This window comes from Bufo bufo, chromosome 3 (assembly GCF_905171765.1).
Source record: "Bufo bufo chromosome 3, aBufBuf1.1, whole genome shotgun sequence".
Classification (NCBI taxonomy): domain Eukaryota; kingdom Metazoa; phylum Chordata; class Amphibia; order Anura; family Bufonidae; genus Bufo; species Bufo bufo.
This window is the reverse complement of record NC_053391.1, coordinates 311486229-311502413: the sequence shown is the minus strand read 5'-3', so window position 1 is coordinate 311502413 and position 16185 is coordinate 311486229. Positions and strand designations below refer to the sequence as shown.

Sequence of the window (16185 nt, the reverse complement as noted above, 5' to 3'; positions counted from 1 at the left end):
TTGGCTGCCCGTACCTGGTGCCGCCTGAGGCGATTGCCTCCACTGGCCTCATTGGTGGTGCACTCCTGCTATTCATCAGGTATAAAGAAGGATGAAAGAAAATTCCCCTTTACTAGAGAAGCACTTTACTACATGTAATCGGCCTCCAGTCCAGCAGAGGTCGCTCAACATATCGGCTCCACCCTAATCCTTCGTCTACTCTTCCAGGGTTTTTGCTCAGTAGGAAACAGAGCAAGGACTGGCAGTTGGAGGAGAGCTCAGAGAGTGAAGGGTGCGGGCAGAACACCCGCCTTGTCGTGAGCTGGGCACTTCTCTGCGGTGCACATATGCTCCTTCCTGTATGGTGAAGTGTAGGTCATGTGCCTACTGCCCTCTCCTTGTAGAGTCCTGCTATGAAGCATGCCCCGCGTGTACAGTGCCCAGGATGCGCACGTCTAAGGGCGGTCTAGCGGGGTGTCCGTGCTGTGTATGAGGCTGCGGTGCCCTTGTAGACATGAGGATTCTACCAGCGCTCCCCCGGTGCCGGTGGGCAGTGTATGTGCTCTTCATCCTTGTCCTGGTGCCCGATCTACCCAGTCATGCCAGCACTGCGGAGCGGGAGCCGCAGGGATTCACTGACTACCTGCATGAGCCTAATGGGGTCACCACCAAAACTCCAGTCGGTGCTGGGAACACCTCTAGCCATGGCCGCCGCAAATTGTTCCCTGTGCTGGATTTTGACTACGACTACATCAGAGAACCGTTTGAGATCGCTTTGTGGATCCTGCTGGCCTGTCTGATGAAGCTGGGTAAGTGGCAGCCCGTGCCCGGTGCCGTGTTGCGGACAATTACTTAGGCTGTGTTCACATTAGGTTTTTGTCAAACATTTACTTTGAATGCTTGCCTCAGGTGGGTGCCCGTCACAAAATGTATTTATTTTTTAATGTGTGTTTCTTTTAGGCTACTTAAACACTTACGTCTTTACTGGACCAGGCAGGGTTTAACAAAACCGCTTCCGTTACTGATAATACAACCGTCTGCGTTCGTAATGAACGGATCCGGTTGTATTATCTGTAACATAACCAAGACGGATCCGTCATGAACTTCAGTGAAAGTCAATGGGGGACGGATCAGTTTTCGATTGTGTCAGAGAAAACGGATCCATCCTTATTGACTTGCACTGTGGGTCTTGCTCCGCATCCCCGGACGGTAAGCAAACTGCAGCATGCTGCTCTCCGGTATGACAATGTAACAGATTGCATTTTGGAGCATTCCCTTCTGTTCGATTTGTCCCCATTGACAATGAATGGGGACAAAACGGAAGCATTTTTTTCCAATATTGAGCCCCTTTGACGGATCTCAAAACGGGAAAATAGAAACACTACTTTAAACCTGGGACAAACATGTGATGTGAACAGCCGCTAACGCTGGTTGTCACTTATAAGACGTGGTTTTGTGGTCATAAGTATGTGTCGCTGTCATTTTGACTCTAGCCAAGTAACTTTCAGGACTACTGACCATACGTTGATTGTTTTTTTGGCACCATATTTTTGCTGTACTATAGGCGTATTTTATTGCTAATCACTAATTGGGCTACTTTCACACTTGTGTTGTGGCTTTTCGGTTTTGAGATCTGGCAGAGGATCTTAAAACCGGAATTAAGCGGATCCGTGCCATTTCATGCATCTAGATGCTTCAGTTTCGGACGCATCTGGTTGTATTTAATCATAATTGAACAAACTGGATCCGGCATGAAAATCATTGTAAGTCAACAGGCGCCTAATCCATTTTTAGCGGATCCGGCACCATTGACTTATCTTTCATGCCGGATCTAGTTAAGGCTACTTTCACACTAGCGTTCTGCTGTCCGCTCGTGAGCTCCGTTTGAAGGGGCTCACGAGCGGAGCAGAACGCTTCCGTCCAGCCCTGATGCAGTCTGAATGGATGCGGATCCGCTCAGACTGCATCAGTCTGGCGGCATTCAGCCTCCGCTCCGCTCGCCTCCGCACGGCCAGGCGGACAGCTGAACGCTGCTTGCAGCGTTCGGGTGTCCGCCTGGCCGTGCGGAGGCGAACGGATCCGTCCACACTTACAATGTAAGTCAATGGGGACGGATCCGCTTGAAGATGACACAATATGGCTCAATCTTCAAGCGGATCCGTTCCCCATTGACTTTCAATGTAAAGTCTGAACGGATCCGCTCAGACAACTTTCACACTTAGAAAATTTTCTAAGTTTTAATGCAGACGGATCCGTTCTGAACGGATGCGAACGTCTGCATTATCGGAGCGGATCCGTCTGATGAAACATCAGACGGATCCGCTCCGAACGCTAGTGTGAAAGTAGCCTTATTCTGTTTGGCAAACCGGACATAAAACCGCAGCTTGCAGCGGCCCGTATGCTTAACCATTGAATTCAATAGGTCCCCAAAAACAATGGTAGGTACTCTGTGTGCATTCCGTTTCTGTTCCGCAAAAAATTTGTGCATGTCCTATTATTGTCTGCAAATCATGGTCCGAGGCCCCATTCAAGTCAATGGGTCCGCAAAAAATACGGAACGCACACGGAACACATCCGTATTTCGCTGCTCCGTTTTCCTGCTATGCCCTCTGGTATGTTTGGTCACTTGGTTATACTAGGCGGAGACTTAGGGAACTTGGTTATAGTAGGAAGAGACTGCCCTTGTTCTCCTGGGCGTCTCCTACTGCGATTGGCCAGCGCTACAGCCTGGGAGAAGGAGACGCCCAGGAGAACAAGGGCAATCTCCTCCTACTATAACCAAGTGACCGAACATACCGAAGGGTATAGCGGCAGAACGGAGCGGCGCCCAGGGATAATAGTAAGTGCAGTGAGATCCCTGGGTGCCTCTGTTCAGATCATAACACAATGTTTTGCCAGATGAAAGGTCCTCTTTTAATTCTGGTTTTGCGATCCTCTGCTGGATCTCAATACTGGAATTGAAAACGCAGATGTGAAAGTAGCCTTAGATGAAGGCATTATATAAGTCATGGGTCATGCAGCAGAACTTGTGATCTGAGGTCAGGGGCGCCGTGCGGATTCATAGTTTTTCTGAAGGAATGCACATATTCTTCACGTACATATGCAAGCTTGACCAAGTAGCGAATGGAGATCAGCATGCACTGGCCAAGACTGCCGTGACCAAGCATCAGGGCTGCAATAGCCAAGCTAGTAAGATGGAGCTACAGCAGTGTTCCTCAACCCCAGGGCCCACCTGCCCGTCATGTTTTCAGGATTTCCTTAGTATTCAGCAGGTGATATAATCAGGGCTGTGGAGTCGAGGAGTCGGAGTCGGCCAGAAATGAACCGATTCCAACTCCTCCTAGATTTAAATTGGAATAAAAAAAAAAAAAATGTAAATGTCCCAATTCACAAAAAGTTATAATTAATTACCGTATTTTTTGCCCTATAAGACGCACCTGCCCATAAGACGCACCTAGGTTTTTGAGGAGGAAAATAAGAAAAAATATATTTTGAACCAAAAGGTGTGCTTTTGGTGGGTTTTGAACTAATGGTGGTCTGTGGGTGGCACTGTTATGGGGGCATCTGTGGGTGGCACTGTTATGGGGGCATCTGTGGGTGGCACCTGTAGATGACACATATATAGCATCTTATCTTGTGTCATCCACAGATCCCTCCCCCCCATAACGGTGTCCCTGTGTAGTGAATGGGGGCCAGCATCTGTTTCTGTAATGGCAGCGGGGCTCGGTGCCTGCTTCATTCATAAAGTGGGTGGAGCAGGCGCGTGACGTAGTGAGCTACGCTACGAGCGCCCACCCGGCCTCCTGACTGCCAAGAAGTTAGTAGTAAGTAATACAGCGCTAGATTTAAGATGATTGGAATACTTTAACAATACCCACAAGTTAGATATGATTACAGTATACTACAGTGAGCGGGGCCCGGTGTAGTAGAATACAGTGACTGCACCGGGCCCCGCTGCCATTACAGAAACAGATGCCGGCCCCCAGCCCCTCCTCCCTCTCAGCCTATTCACCGGTCGGTCGCAGCATTCGCCCCCCCCCCCCCCTCCCCATAAGACGCATTGCTATTTTTCCCCCACTTTTGCGAAAAATACGGTATTTCTCTACTGTAAGAATAAAGGCCAATGCATGCAGTGCGTCACGTTACTGCAAAACGAACACATTAACCACCTCCCGTCTGCCCGTTGACTATAAACGTCCGGGAGGTGGTTCTCTATTTCTGAACGGACGTTCCAGAACGTCCGTTCAGAAAGTGCACCTGCACGCTAATCGTGCAGCTGCTTATCGGGTTGCCCGCTGTCAGTGACAGCAGGGCAACCCAGAGAGAAGGCAGGAACAGTTCCCAGGTGTCCCTGCCTTCTGGATCGCCGGGACTGGAGAGTGCAGGAGCTGTGTGAGGTCTTTCACAGACCTCGATCAGCCCTGCTCTGAGGCTGTACAGCGCAGAATTATGCTGTACAGCCTCTCTGGGGGGGTGTAGTTCTCCAGTAACTGGGGCTACTATGTCAGCCCCAGTTACAGGAGAAATCAACAGTGAAAAAGTGAAGTAAATGTCCCCCAGAGGTCTTGTATGACCTTATGGGGGACGTAAAGTGTAAAATAAAAAAATAAAAAATAAAGGGTTGAAAAAATAAAATAGAAAAAAGGTTTCACATGTAAAAAAAAAATTTCCCCAAGTAAGAAATAAATAAAAAAATTTAAAAATAGAAAAAATAAAATAGACATATTTGGTATTGCCGCTTCTGTAAAAACCAGCTCTATAAAAATATCACGTGACCTAACCCTTCGGGTGAACACCGTGAAAAAAAAAAAAAAAAGTGTTAAAACAAGCAATTTGTCACCTTACATCATAAAAGGTGCAACACCAAGTGATCAAAAACGCGTATGTCCCACAAAATGGTACCAATAAAACCGTCACCTCATCCCTCAAAAAATTAGCCCCTACATAAGAAAATCTCTCAAAAAATAAAAAAAACTATAGCTCTCAGAACATGGACACATTAAAACATAATTTTTTTGTTTCAAAAATGCTATTATTGTGCAAAACTTTAATAAATAAGAAAAAGTATACATATTAGGTATCGCCACGTCCGTAACAATCTGCTCTATAAAAATGTCACTTGACTGAACCCCTCAAGTGAACGCTGTAAAAATAAATAAATAGAAACTGTGCTAAAACAACCAATATTTTGGTCACCTTGCCCCATAAAGTGTTATAATGAACAAAAAATCATATGTACCCAAAAATAGTAGCAATTAAACTGGCACCTTATCCCCTAGTTTCCAAAATGGGATCACTTCTTGGGAGTTTCTACTGTAAGGGGGCATCAGGGGGCTTCAAATGGAACATGGCATCTAAAAACCATGTGAAGTTCCTTTTCTTCTGTGCCCTGCCGTGTGCCCATACAGCAGTTTATGACCACATGTGGGGTGTTTCTGTAAACCGCAGAATCTGGGTAATAAATATTGAGTTTTGTTTGGCTGTTAACAATCAATGTGTTAAAGAAAAAAATTGATTTAACCACCTCAGCCCCCAGTGCTTAAACACCCTGAAAGACCAGGCCACTTTTTACACTTCTGACCTACACTACTTTCACCGTTTATTGCTCGGTCATGCAACTTACCACCCAAATGAATTTTACCTCCTTTTCTTCTCACTAATAGAGCTTTCATTTGGTGGTATTTCATTGCTGCTGACATTTTTACTTTTTTTGTTATTAATCGAAATTTAACGATTTTTTTGCAAAAAAATGCCATTTTTCACTTTCAGTTGTAAAATTTTGCAAAAAAAAACGACATCCATATAGAAATTTTGCTCTAAATTTATAGTTCTACATGTCTTTGATAAAAAAAAAATGTTTGGGTAAAAAAAAAATGGTTTGGGTAAAAGTTATAGCGTTTACAAACTATGGTACAAAAATGTGAATTTCCGCTTTTTGAAGCAGCTCTGACTTTCTGAGCACCTGTCATGTTTCCTGAGGTTCTACAATGCCCAGACAGTACAAACACCCCACAAATGACCCCATTTCTGAAAGTACACACCCTAAGGTATTCGCTGATGGGCATAGTGAGTTCATAGAACTTTTTATTTTTTGTCACAAGTTAGCGGAAAATGATGATTTTTTTTCCTTACAAAGTCTCATATTCCACTAACTTGTGACAAAAAATAAAAACTTCTATGAACTGAATTCCAAAAATGGGGTCACTTGTGGGGTAGTTATACTGCCCTGGCATTCTAGGGGCCCAAATGTGTGGTAAGGAGTTTGAAATCAAATTCTGTAAAAAATGACCTGTGAAATCCGAAAGGTGCTCTTTGGAATATGGGCCCCTTTGCCCACCTAGGCTGCAAAAAAGTGTCACACATCTGGTATCTCCGTACTCAGGAGAAGGTGGGGAATGTGTTTTGGGGTGTCATTTTATATATACCCATGCTGGGTGAGAGAAATATCTTGGCAAAAGACAACTTTTCCCATTTTTTTATACAAAGTTGTCATTTGACCAAGATATTTATCTCACCCAGCATGGGTATATGTAAAAAGACACCCCAAAACACATTCCTCAACTTCTCCTGAGTACGGGGATACCAGATGTGTGACACTTTTTTGCAGCCTAGGTGGGCAAAGGGGCCCATATTCCAAAGAGCACCTTTCGGATTTCACTCCTCATTTTTTCCTGAATTTGATTTCAAACTCCTTACCACACATTTGGGCCCCTAGAATACCAGGGCAGTATAACTACCCCACAAGTGACCCCATTTTGGAAAGAAGACACCCCAAGGTATTCCGTGAGGGGCATGGCGAGTTCCTAGAATTTTTTATTTTTTGTCACAAGTTAGTGGAAAATGATGATTTTTTTTTTTTTTTTTTTTTTTTTTTTCATACAAAGTCTCATATTCCACAAACTTGTGACAAAAAATAAAAACTTCCATGAACTCACTATGCCCATCAGCGAATACCTTGGGGTCTCTTCTTTCCAAAATGGGGTCACTTGTGGGGTAGTTATACTGCCCTGGCATTCTAGGGGCCCAAATGTGTGGTAAGTAGGTAAATGACCTGTGAAATCCGAAAGGTGCTCTTTGGAATGTGGGCCCCTTTGCCCACCTAGGCTGCAAAAAAGTGTCACACATCTGGTATCTCTGTATTCAGGAGAAGTTGAGGAATGTGTTTTGGGGTGTCTTTTTACATATACCCATGCTGGGTGAGATAAATATCTTGGTCAAATGCCAACTTTGTATAAAAAAATGGGAAAAGTTGTCTTTTGCCAAGATATTTCTCTCACCCAGCATGGGTATATGTAAAATGACACCCCAGAACACATTCCCCAACTTCTCCCGATTACGGAGATACCAGATGTGTGACACTTTTTTGCAGCCGAGGTGGGCAAAGGGGCCCATATTCAAAAGAGCACCTTTCGGATTTCACAGGTCATTTTTTACAGAATTTGATTTCAAACTCCTTACCACACATTTGGGCCCCTAGAATGCCAGGGCAGTATAACTACCCCACAAGTGACCCCATTTTGGAAAGAAGAGACCCCAAGGTATTCGCTGATGGGCAAAGTGAGTTCATGGAAGTTTTTATTTTTTGTCACAAGTTAGTGGAATATGAGACTTTGTATGAAAAAAAAAAAAAAAAAAAAAAATCATCATTTTCCACTAACTTGTGACAAAAAATAAAAAATTCTAGGAACTCGCCATGCCCCTCACGGAATACCTTGGGGTGTCTTCTTTCCAAAATGGGGTCACTTGTGGGGTAGTTATACTGCCCTGGCATTTTCCAGGGGCCCTAATGTGTGGTAAGTAGGTAAATGACCTGTGAAATCCTAAAGGTGCTCTTTGGAATATGGGCCCCTTTGCCCACCTAGGCTGCAAAAAAGTGTCACACATGTGGTATCGCCGTATTCAGGAGAAGTTGGGGAATGTGTTTTGGGGTGTCATTTTACATATACCCATGCTGGGTGAGAGAAATATCTTGGCAAAAGACAACTTTTCCCATTTTTTTATACAAAGTTGGCATTTGACCAAGATATTTCTCTCACCCAGCATGGGTATATGTAAAATGACACCCCAAAACACATTCCCCAACTTCTCCTGAGTACGGCGATACCAGATGTGTGACACTTTTTTGCAGCCTAGATGCGCAAAGGTGCCCAAATTCCTTTTAGGAGGGCATTTTTAGACATTTGGATACCAGACTTCTTCTCACGCTTTGGGGCCCCTAGAATGCCAGGGCAGTATAAATACCCCACATGTGACCCCATTTTGGAAAGAAGACACCCCAAGGTATTCAATGAGGGGCATGGCGAGTTCATAGAAATTTTTTTTTTTTGGCACAAGTTAGCGGAAATTGATATTTTTAATTTTTTTCTCACAAAGTCTCCCGTTCCGCTAACTTGGGACAAAAATTTCAATCTTTTATGGACTCAATATGCCCCTCACGGAATACCTGGGGGTGTCTTCTTTCCGAAATGGGGTCACATGTGGGGTATTTATACTGCCCTGGCATTCTAGGGGCCCTAAAGCGTGAGAAGAAGTCTGGAATATAAATGTCTAAAAAATTTTACGCATTTGGATTCCGTGAGGGGTATGGTGAGTTCATGTGAGATTTTATTTTTTGACACAAGTTAGTGGAATATGAGACTTTGTAAGAAAAAAAAAAAAAAATTCTGCTAACTTGGGCCAAAAAAATAAATGAATGGAGCCTTACAGAGGGGTGCTAAATGACAGGGGGGTGATAAATGACAGGGGGGTGATCAATGACAGGGGGGTGATCAATGACAGGGGGGTGATCACCACAGTCATTGATCACGCCCCTGTAAGGCTTCATTCAGACGTCCGGATGCGTTTTGCGGATCCGATCCATCTATCAGTGCATCCGTAAAAATCATGCGGACATCTGAATGGAGCTTTACAGGGGGGTAATCAATGACAGGGGGGTGATCAATGACAGGGGGGTGATCAGGGAGTCTATATGGGGTGATCACCACAGTCATTGATCATGCCCCTGTAAGGCTTCATTCAGACGTCCGGATGCGTTTTGCGGATCGGATCCATCTATCAGTGCATCCGTAAAAATCATGCGGACATCTGAATGGAGCTTTACAGGGGGGTAATCAATGACAGGGGGGTGATCACCACAGTCATTGATCATGCCCCTGTAAGGCTTCATTCAGACGACCGGATGCGTTTTGCGGATCCGATCCATGTATCAGTGCATCCGTAAAAATCATGCGGACATCTGAATGGAGCTTTACAGGGGGGTGATCAGGGAGTCTATATGGGGTGATCACCACAGTCATTGATCATGCCCCTGTAAGGCTTCATTCAGACGTCCGGATGCGTTTTGCGGATCCGATCCATCTATCAGTGCATCCGTAAAAATCATGCGGACATCTGAATGGAGCTTTACAGGGGGGTAATCAATGACAGGGGGGTAATCAATGACAGGGGGGTGATCAGGGAGTCTATATGGGGTGATCACCACAGTCATTGATCATGCCCCTGTAAGGCTTCATTCAGACGTCCGGATGCGTTTTGCGGATCCGATCCATCTATCAGTGCATCCGTAAAAATCATGCGGACATCTGAATGGAGCTTTACAGGGGGGTAATCAATGACAGGGGGGTGATCACCACAGTCATTGATCATGCCCCTGTAAGGCTTCATTCAGACGACCGGATGCGTTTTGCGGATCCGATCCATCTATCAGTGGATCCGTAAAAATCATGCGGACGTCTGAATGGAGCTTTACAGGGGGTTGATCAATGACAGGGGGGTAATCAATGACAGGGGGGTGATCAGGGAGTCTATATGGGGTGATCAGGGGTGATTAGGGGTGATTAGGGGTGATCAGGGGCTAATAAGGGGTTAATAAGTAATGGGGGGGGGGTGTAGTGTAGTGTAGTGGTGCTTGGTGCTACTTTACTGAGCTACCTGTGTCCTCTGGTGGTCGATCCAAACAAAGGGGACCACCAGAGGACCAGGTAGCAGGTATATTAGACGCTGTTATCAAAACAGCGTCTAATATACCTGTTAGGGGTTAAAAAAAACACATCTCCAGCCTGCCAGCGAACGATCGCCGCTGGCAGGCTGGAGATCAACTCTCTTACCTTCCGTTCCTGTGAGCGCGCGCGCCTGTGTGCGCGCGTTTACAGGAAATCTCGCGTCTCGCGAGATGACGCGTATATGCGTGACTGTGCGCAGCGCTGCCACCTCCGGAACGCGATCCTGCGTTAGGCGGTCCGGAGGTGGTTAAAATGGAAAATCTGCCAAAAAAGTGAAATTTAAAAATTTGATCTCCATTTTCCTTTAATTCTTGTGGAACGCCTAAAGGGTTAACAAAGTTTGTAAAATCGGTTTTGAATACCTTGAGGGGTGTAGTTTCTACAATGGGGTCATTTATGGGGGTATCCACTATGTAGGCCCCACAAAGTGACTTCAGACCTGAACTGGTCCTTAAAAAGTGGGTTTTGGCAATTTTCTTAAAAATTTGAAGAATTGCTTCTAAACTTCTAAGCCTTCTAACGTCCTAAAAAAATAAAATGACATTTCCAAAATGATGCCAACATAAAGTAGACATATGGGGAATGTTAAGTAATAAATATTTTATGAGGTATCACTTTCTGTTTTAAAAGCAGAGAAATTGAAATTTTGAAAATTGCGAATTTTTCAAAATTTTTGGTAAATTTCAGATTTTTTTCATAAAGGTGAAATATTTTGAGTCAAATTTATGACTGTCATGAAGTACAATGTGTCACGAGAAAACAATCTCTGAATGACTTGGATAAGTAAAGGCGTTCCAAAGTTATTACCACATAAAGTGAGATGTCAGTTTTGCAAAATTAGGCCTGGTCAGGAAGGGGGCAAATGGCCCAGATGGGAAGTGGTTAAGTGACCATGAAGAAGCATGCTTTTCATATGCTTCATTATATGGCACGCAACTAGGGCTGCAGTAAACGATTATTTTAGTAATCGAGTATTCTATCGATTATTTTTTACGATTAATCGAGTAATCTAATAAGAAAAAAATAATACTGTTTTCCTTTATAAAAACTCAGACGCCCTGCCATTAGCGCCCAACACCCTTTGTTCCCCACTGTGCGATCAGCCCAAGTGCATCAGTTCCCCCCAGTGCCATCAGCTCTGCCCCCTTGTGCCATCAGCTCTGCCCCCTTGTGCCAGCAGCTCTGCCCCCTTGTGCCAGCAGCTCTGCCCCCTTGTGCCAGCAGCTCTGCCCCCTTGTGCCTGCAGCTCTGCCCCCTTGTGCCAGCAGCTCTGCCCCCTTGTGCCAGCAGCTCTGCCCCCTTGTGCCAGCAGCTCTGCCCCCTTGTGCCAGCAGCTCTGCCCCCTTGTGCCATCAGCTCTGCCCCCTTGTGCCATCAGCTCTGCCCCCTTGTGCCAGCAGCTCTGCCCCCCTTGTGCCATCAGCAGCTCTGCCCCCCTTGTGCCATCAGCAGCTCTGCCCCCCTTGTGCCATCAGCAGCTCTGCCCCCCTTGTGCCATCAGCAGCTCTGCCCCCCTTGTGCCATCAGCAGCTCTGCCCCCCTTGTGCCATCAGCAGCTCTGCCCCCCTTGTGCCATCAGCAGCTCTGCCCCCCTTGTGCCATCAGCAGCTCTGCCCCCCTTGTGCCATCAGCAGCTCTGCCCCCCTTGTGCCATCAGCAGCTCTGCCCCCCTTGTGCCATCAGCAGCTCTGCCCCCCTTGTGCCATCAGCAGCTCTGCCCCCCTTGTGCCATCAGCAGCTCTGCCCCCCTTGTGCCATCAGCAGCTCTGCCCCCCTTGTGCCATCAGCAGCTCTGCCCCCCTTGTGCCATCAGCAGCTCTGCCCCCCTTGTGCCATCAGCAGCTCTGCCCCCCTTGTGCCATCAGCAGCTCTGCCCCCCTTGTGCCATCAGCAGCTCTGCCCCCCTTGTGCCATCAGCAGCTCTGCCCCCCTTGTGCCATCAGCAGCTCTGCCCCCCTTGTGCCATCAGCAGCTCTGCCCCCCTTGTGCCATCAGCAGCTCTGCCCCCCTTGTGCCATCAGCAGCTCTGCCCCCCTTGTGCCATCAGCAGCTCTGCCCCCCTTGTGCCATCAGCAGCTCTGCCCCCCTTGTGCCATCAGCAGCTCTGCCCCCCTTGTGCCATCAGCAGCTCTGCCCCCCTTGTGCCATCAGCAGCTCTGCCCCCCTTGTGCCATCAGCAGCTCTGCCCCCCTTGTGCCATCAGCAGCTCTGCCCCCCTTGTGCCATCAGCAGCTCTGCCCCCCTTGTGCCATCAGCAGCTCTGCCCCCCTTGTGCCATCAGCAGCTCTGCCCCCCTTGTGCCATCAGCAGCTCTGCCCCCCTTGTGCCATCAGCAGCTCTGCCCCCCTTGTGCCATCAGCAGCTCTGCCCCCCTTGTGCCATCAGCAGCTCTGCCCCCCTTGTGCCATCAGCAGCTCTGCCCCCCTTGTGCCATCAGCAGCTCTGCCCCCCTTGTGCCATCAGCAGCTCTGCCCCCCTTGTGCCATCAGCAGCTCTGCCCCCCTTGTGCCATCAGCAGCTCTGCCCCCCTTGTGCCATCAGCAGCTCTGCCCCCCTTGTGCCATCAGCAGCTCTGCCCCCCTTGTGCCATCAGCAGCTCTGCCCCCCTTGTGCCATCAGCAGCTCTGCCCCCCTTGTGCCATCAGCAGCTCTGCCCCCCTTGTGCCATCAGCAGCTCTGCCCCCCTTGTGCCATCAGCAGCTCTGCCCCCCTTGTGCCATCAGCAGCTCTGCCCCCCTTGTGCCATCAGCAGCTCTGCCCCCCTTGTGCCATCAGCAGCTCTGCCCCCCTTGTGCCATCAGCAGCTCTGCCCCCCTTGTGCCATCAGCAGCTCTGCCCCCCTTGTGCCATCAGCAGCTCTGCCCCCCTTGTGCCATCAGCAGCTCTGCCCCCCTTGTGCCATCAGCAGCTCTGCCCCCCTTGTGCCATCAGCAGCTCTGCCCCCCTTGTGCCATCAGCAGCTCTGCCCCCCTTGTGCCATCAGCAGCTCTGCCCCCCTTGTGCCATCAGCAGCTCTGCCCCCCTTGTGCCATCAGCAGCTCTGCCCCCCTTGTGCCATCAGCAGCTCTGCCCCCCTTGTGCCATCAGCAGCTCTGCCCCCCTTGTGCCATCAGCAGCTCTGCCCCCCTTGTGCCATCAGCAGCTCTGCCCCCCTTGTGCCATCAGCAGCTCTGCCCCCCTTGTGCCATCAGCAGCTCTGCCCCCCTTGTGCCATCAGCAGCTCTGCCCCCCTTGTGCCATCAGCAGCTCTGCCCCCCTTGTGCCATCAGCAGCTCTGCCCCCCTTGTGCCATCAGCAGCTCTGCCCCCCTTGTGCCATCAGCAGCTCTGCCCCCCTTGTGCCATCAGCAGCTCTGCCCCCCTTGTGCCATCAGCAGCTCTGCCCCCCTTGTGCCATCAGCAGCTCTGCCCCCCTTGTGCCATCAGCAGCTCTGCCCCCCTTGTGCCATCAGCAGCTCTGCCCCCCTTGTGCCATCAGCAGCTCTGCCCCCCTTGTGCCATCAGCAGCTCTGCCCCCCTTGTGCCATCAGCAGCTCTGCCCCCCTTGTGCCATCAGCAGCTCTGCCCCCCTTGTGCCATCAGCAGCTCTGCCCCCCTTGTGCCATCAGCAGCTCTGCCCCCCTTGTGCCATCAGCAGCTCTGCCCCCCTTGTGCCATCAGCAGCTCTGCCCCCCTTGTGCCATCAGCAGCTCTGCCCCCCTTGTGCCATCAGCAGCTCTGCCCCCCTTGTGCCATCAGCAGCTCTGCCCCCCTTGTGCCATCAGCAGCTCTGCCCCCCTTGTGCCATCAGCAGCTCTGCCCCCCTTGTGCCATCAGCAGCTCTGCCCCCCTTGTGCCATCAGCAGCTCTGCCCCCCTTGTGCCATCAGCAGCTCTGCCCCCCTTGTGCCATCAGCAGCTCTGCCCCCCTTGTGCCATCAGCAGCTCTGCCCCCCTTGTGCCATCAGCAGCTCTGCCCCCCTTGTGCCATCAGCAGCTCTGCCCCCCTTGTGCCATCAGCAGCTCTGCCCCCCTTGTGCCATCAGCAGCTCTGCCCCCCTTGTGCCATCAGCAGCTCTGCCCCCCTTGTGCCATCAGCAGCTCTGCCCCCCTTGTGCCATCAGCAGCTCTGCCCCCCTTGTGCCATCAGCAGCTCTGCCCCCCTTGTGCCATCAGCAGCTCTGCCCCCCTTGTGCCATCAGCAGCTCTGCCCCCCTTGTGCCATCAGCAGCTCTGCCCCCCTTGTGCCATCAGCAGCTCTGCCCCCCTTGTGCCATCAGCAGCTCTGCCCCCCTTGTGCCATCAGCAGCTCTGCCCCCCTTGTGCCATCAGCAGCTCTGCCCCCCTTGTGCCATCAGCAGCTCTGCCCCCCTTGTGCCATCAGCAGCTCTGCCCCCCTTGTGCCATCAGCAGCTCTGCCCCCCTTGTGCCATCAGCAGCTCTGCCCCCCTTGTGCCATCAGCAGCTCTGCCCCCCTTGTGCCATCAGCAGCTCTGCCCCCCTTGTGCCATCAGCAGCTCTGCCCCCCTTGTGCCATCAGCAGCTCTGCCCCCCTTGTGCCATCAGCAGCTCTGCCCCCCTTGTGCCATCAGCAGCTCTGCCCCCCTTGTGCCATCAGCAGCTCTGCCCCCCTTGTGCCATCAGCAGCTCTGCCCCCCTTGTGCCATCAGCAGCTCTGCCCCCCTTGTGCCATCAGCAGCTCTGCCCCCCTTGTGCCATCAGCAGCTCTGCCCCCCTTGTGCCATCAGCAGCTCTGCCCCCCTTGTGCCATCAGCAGCTCTGCCCCCCTTGTGCCATCAGCAGCTCTGCCCCCCTTGTGCCATCAGCAGCTCTGCCCCCCTTGTGCCATCAGCAGCTCTGCCCCCCTTGTGCCATCAGCAGCTCTGCCCCCCTTGTGCCATCAGCAGCTCTGCCCCCCTTGTGCCATCAGCAGCTCTGCCCCCCTTGTGCCATCAGCAGCTCTGCCCCCCTTGTGCCATCAGCAGCTCTGCCCCCCTTGTGCCATCAGCAGCTCTGCCCCCCTTGTGCCATCAGCAGCTCTGCCCCCCTTGTGCCATCAGCAGCTCTGCCCCCCTTGTGCCATCAGCAGCTCTGCCCCCCTTGTGCCATCAGCAGCTCTGCCCCCCTTGTGCCATCAGCAGCTCTGCCCCCCTTGTGCCATCAGCAGCTCTGCCCCCCTTGTGCCATCAGCAGCTCTGCCCCCCTTGTGCCATCAGCAGCTCTGCCCCCCTTGTGCCATCAGCAGCTCTGCCCCCCTTGTGCCATCAGCAGCTCTGCCCCCCTTGTGCCATCAGCAGCTCTGCCCCCCTTGTGCCATCAGCAGCTCTGCCCCCCTTGTGCCATCAGCAGCTCTGCCCCCCTTGTGCCATCAGCAGCTCTGCCCCCCTTGTGCCATCAGCAGCTCTGCCCCCCTTGTGCCATCAGCAGCTCTGCCCCCCTTGTGCCATCAGCAGCTCTGCCCCCCTTGTGCCATCAGCAGCTCTGCCCCCCTTGTGCCATCAGCAGCTCTGCCCCCCTTGTGCCATCAGCAGCTCTGCCCCCCTCGTGCCATCAGCAGCTCTGCCCCCCTCGTGCCATCAGCAGCTCTGCCCCCCTCGTGCCATCAGCAGCTCTGCCCCCCCTTGTGCCATCAGCTCTGTTGCCATGCTCCTCCTGACACCCGTAGTGCACAGCGTCACTGGTTTCTATGACGCTGTGCACTCCAGGCGCCTGGCCTTAGTTGCGCCCCCACCCCCTCGTTTTCATCCACTTACCTTTCGAGCAGGGGCGCTGCCGACACTCCATCGTTCTGCGCTGCTCTGCTCCTGACGTCACACAGTGCGTCGGGTCACGGCGTGCGTACGCCAGGAGGTCAGCAGCGCGGGACCATGGACGTACTGTGGAGTGTCCGGAGGCCGCCTGCTGGAAAGGTAAGTATTCCAAGCGCCGCAGGAGACCACGGAGCGGGAGTAATAGCAAGCGCTTCACTCCCGCTCCATGGTCACATGACACAAACGAATCTTCGATGCAAAAAATTTGCATCGAGGATTTTTTTGTCGAATTACTCGGTTTAATCGAGTAATCGTTTCAGCCCTACACGCAACGCACAGTTAAGGAGCGGCAATACCTATACTTTCCATTGTGTTGTGTTCCGCTGTTACAGGGAACGCAACGCCCATGGTTAACCTAGCCTCTCACTGATAACTGATTAAGTAAACCTGTATTTTGCAGGACTAGACACTTGTATAA

The 16185-nt window shown here is 50.7% G+C and overlaps 1 protein-coding gene across 1 annotated transcript in view; it reads left to right on the top strand.

Annotated features, from left to right (window-relative positions):
• The first annotated feature begins 239 nt into the window (after positions 1–239).
• The window catches only part of SLC9A1 (solute carrier family 9 member A1), a 123730-nt gene continuing 107784 nt past the window's right edge, over positions 240–16185 (top strand). The window contains exon 1 of the mRNA XM_040424263.1: positions 240–788. Coding sequence (XP_040280197.1) covers positions 494–788 — 295 coding nt within the window. The 5' untranslated portion in view covers positions 240–493. The remainder of the gene's footprint in view (positions 789–16185) is intronic.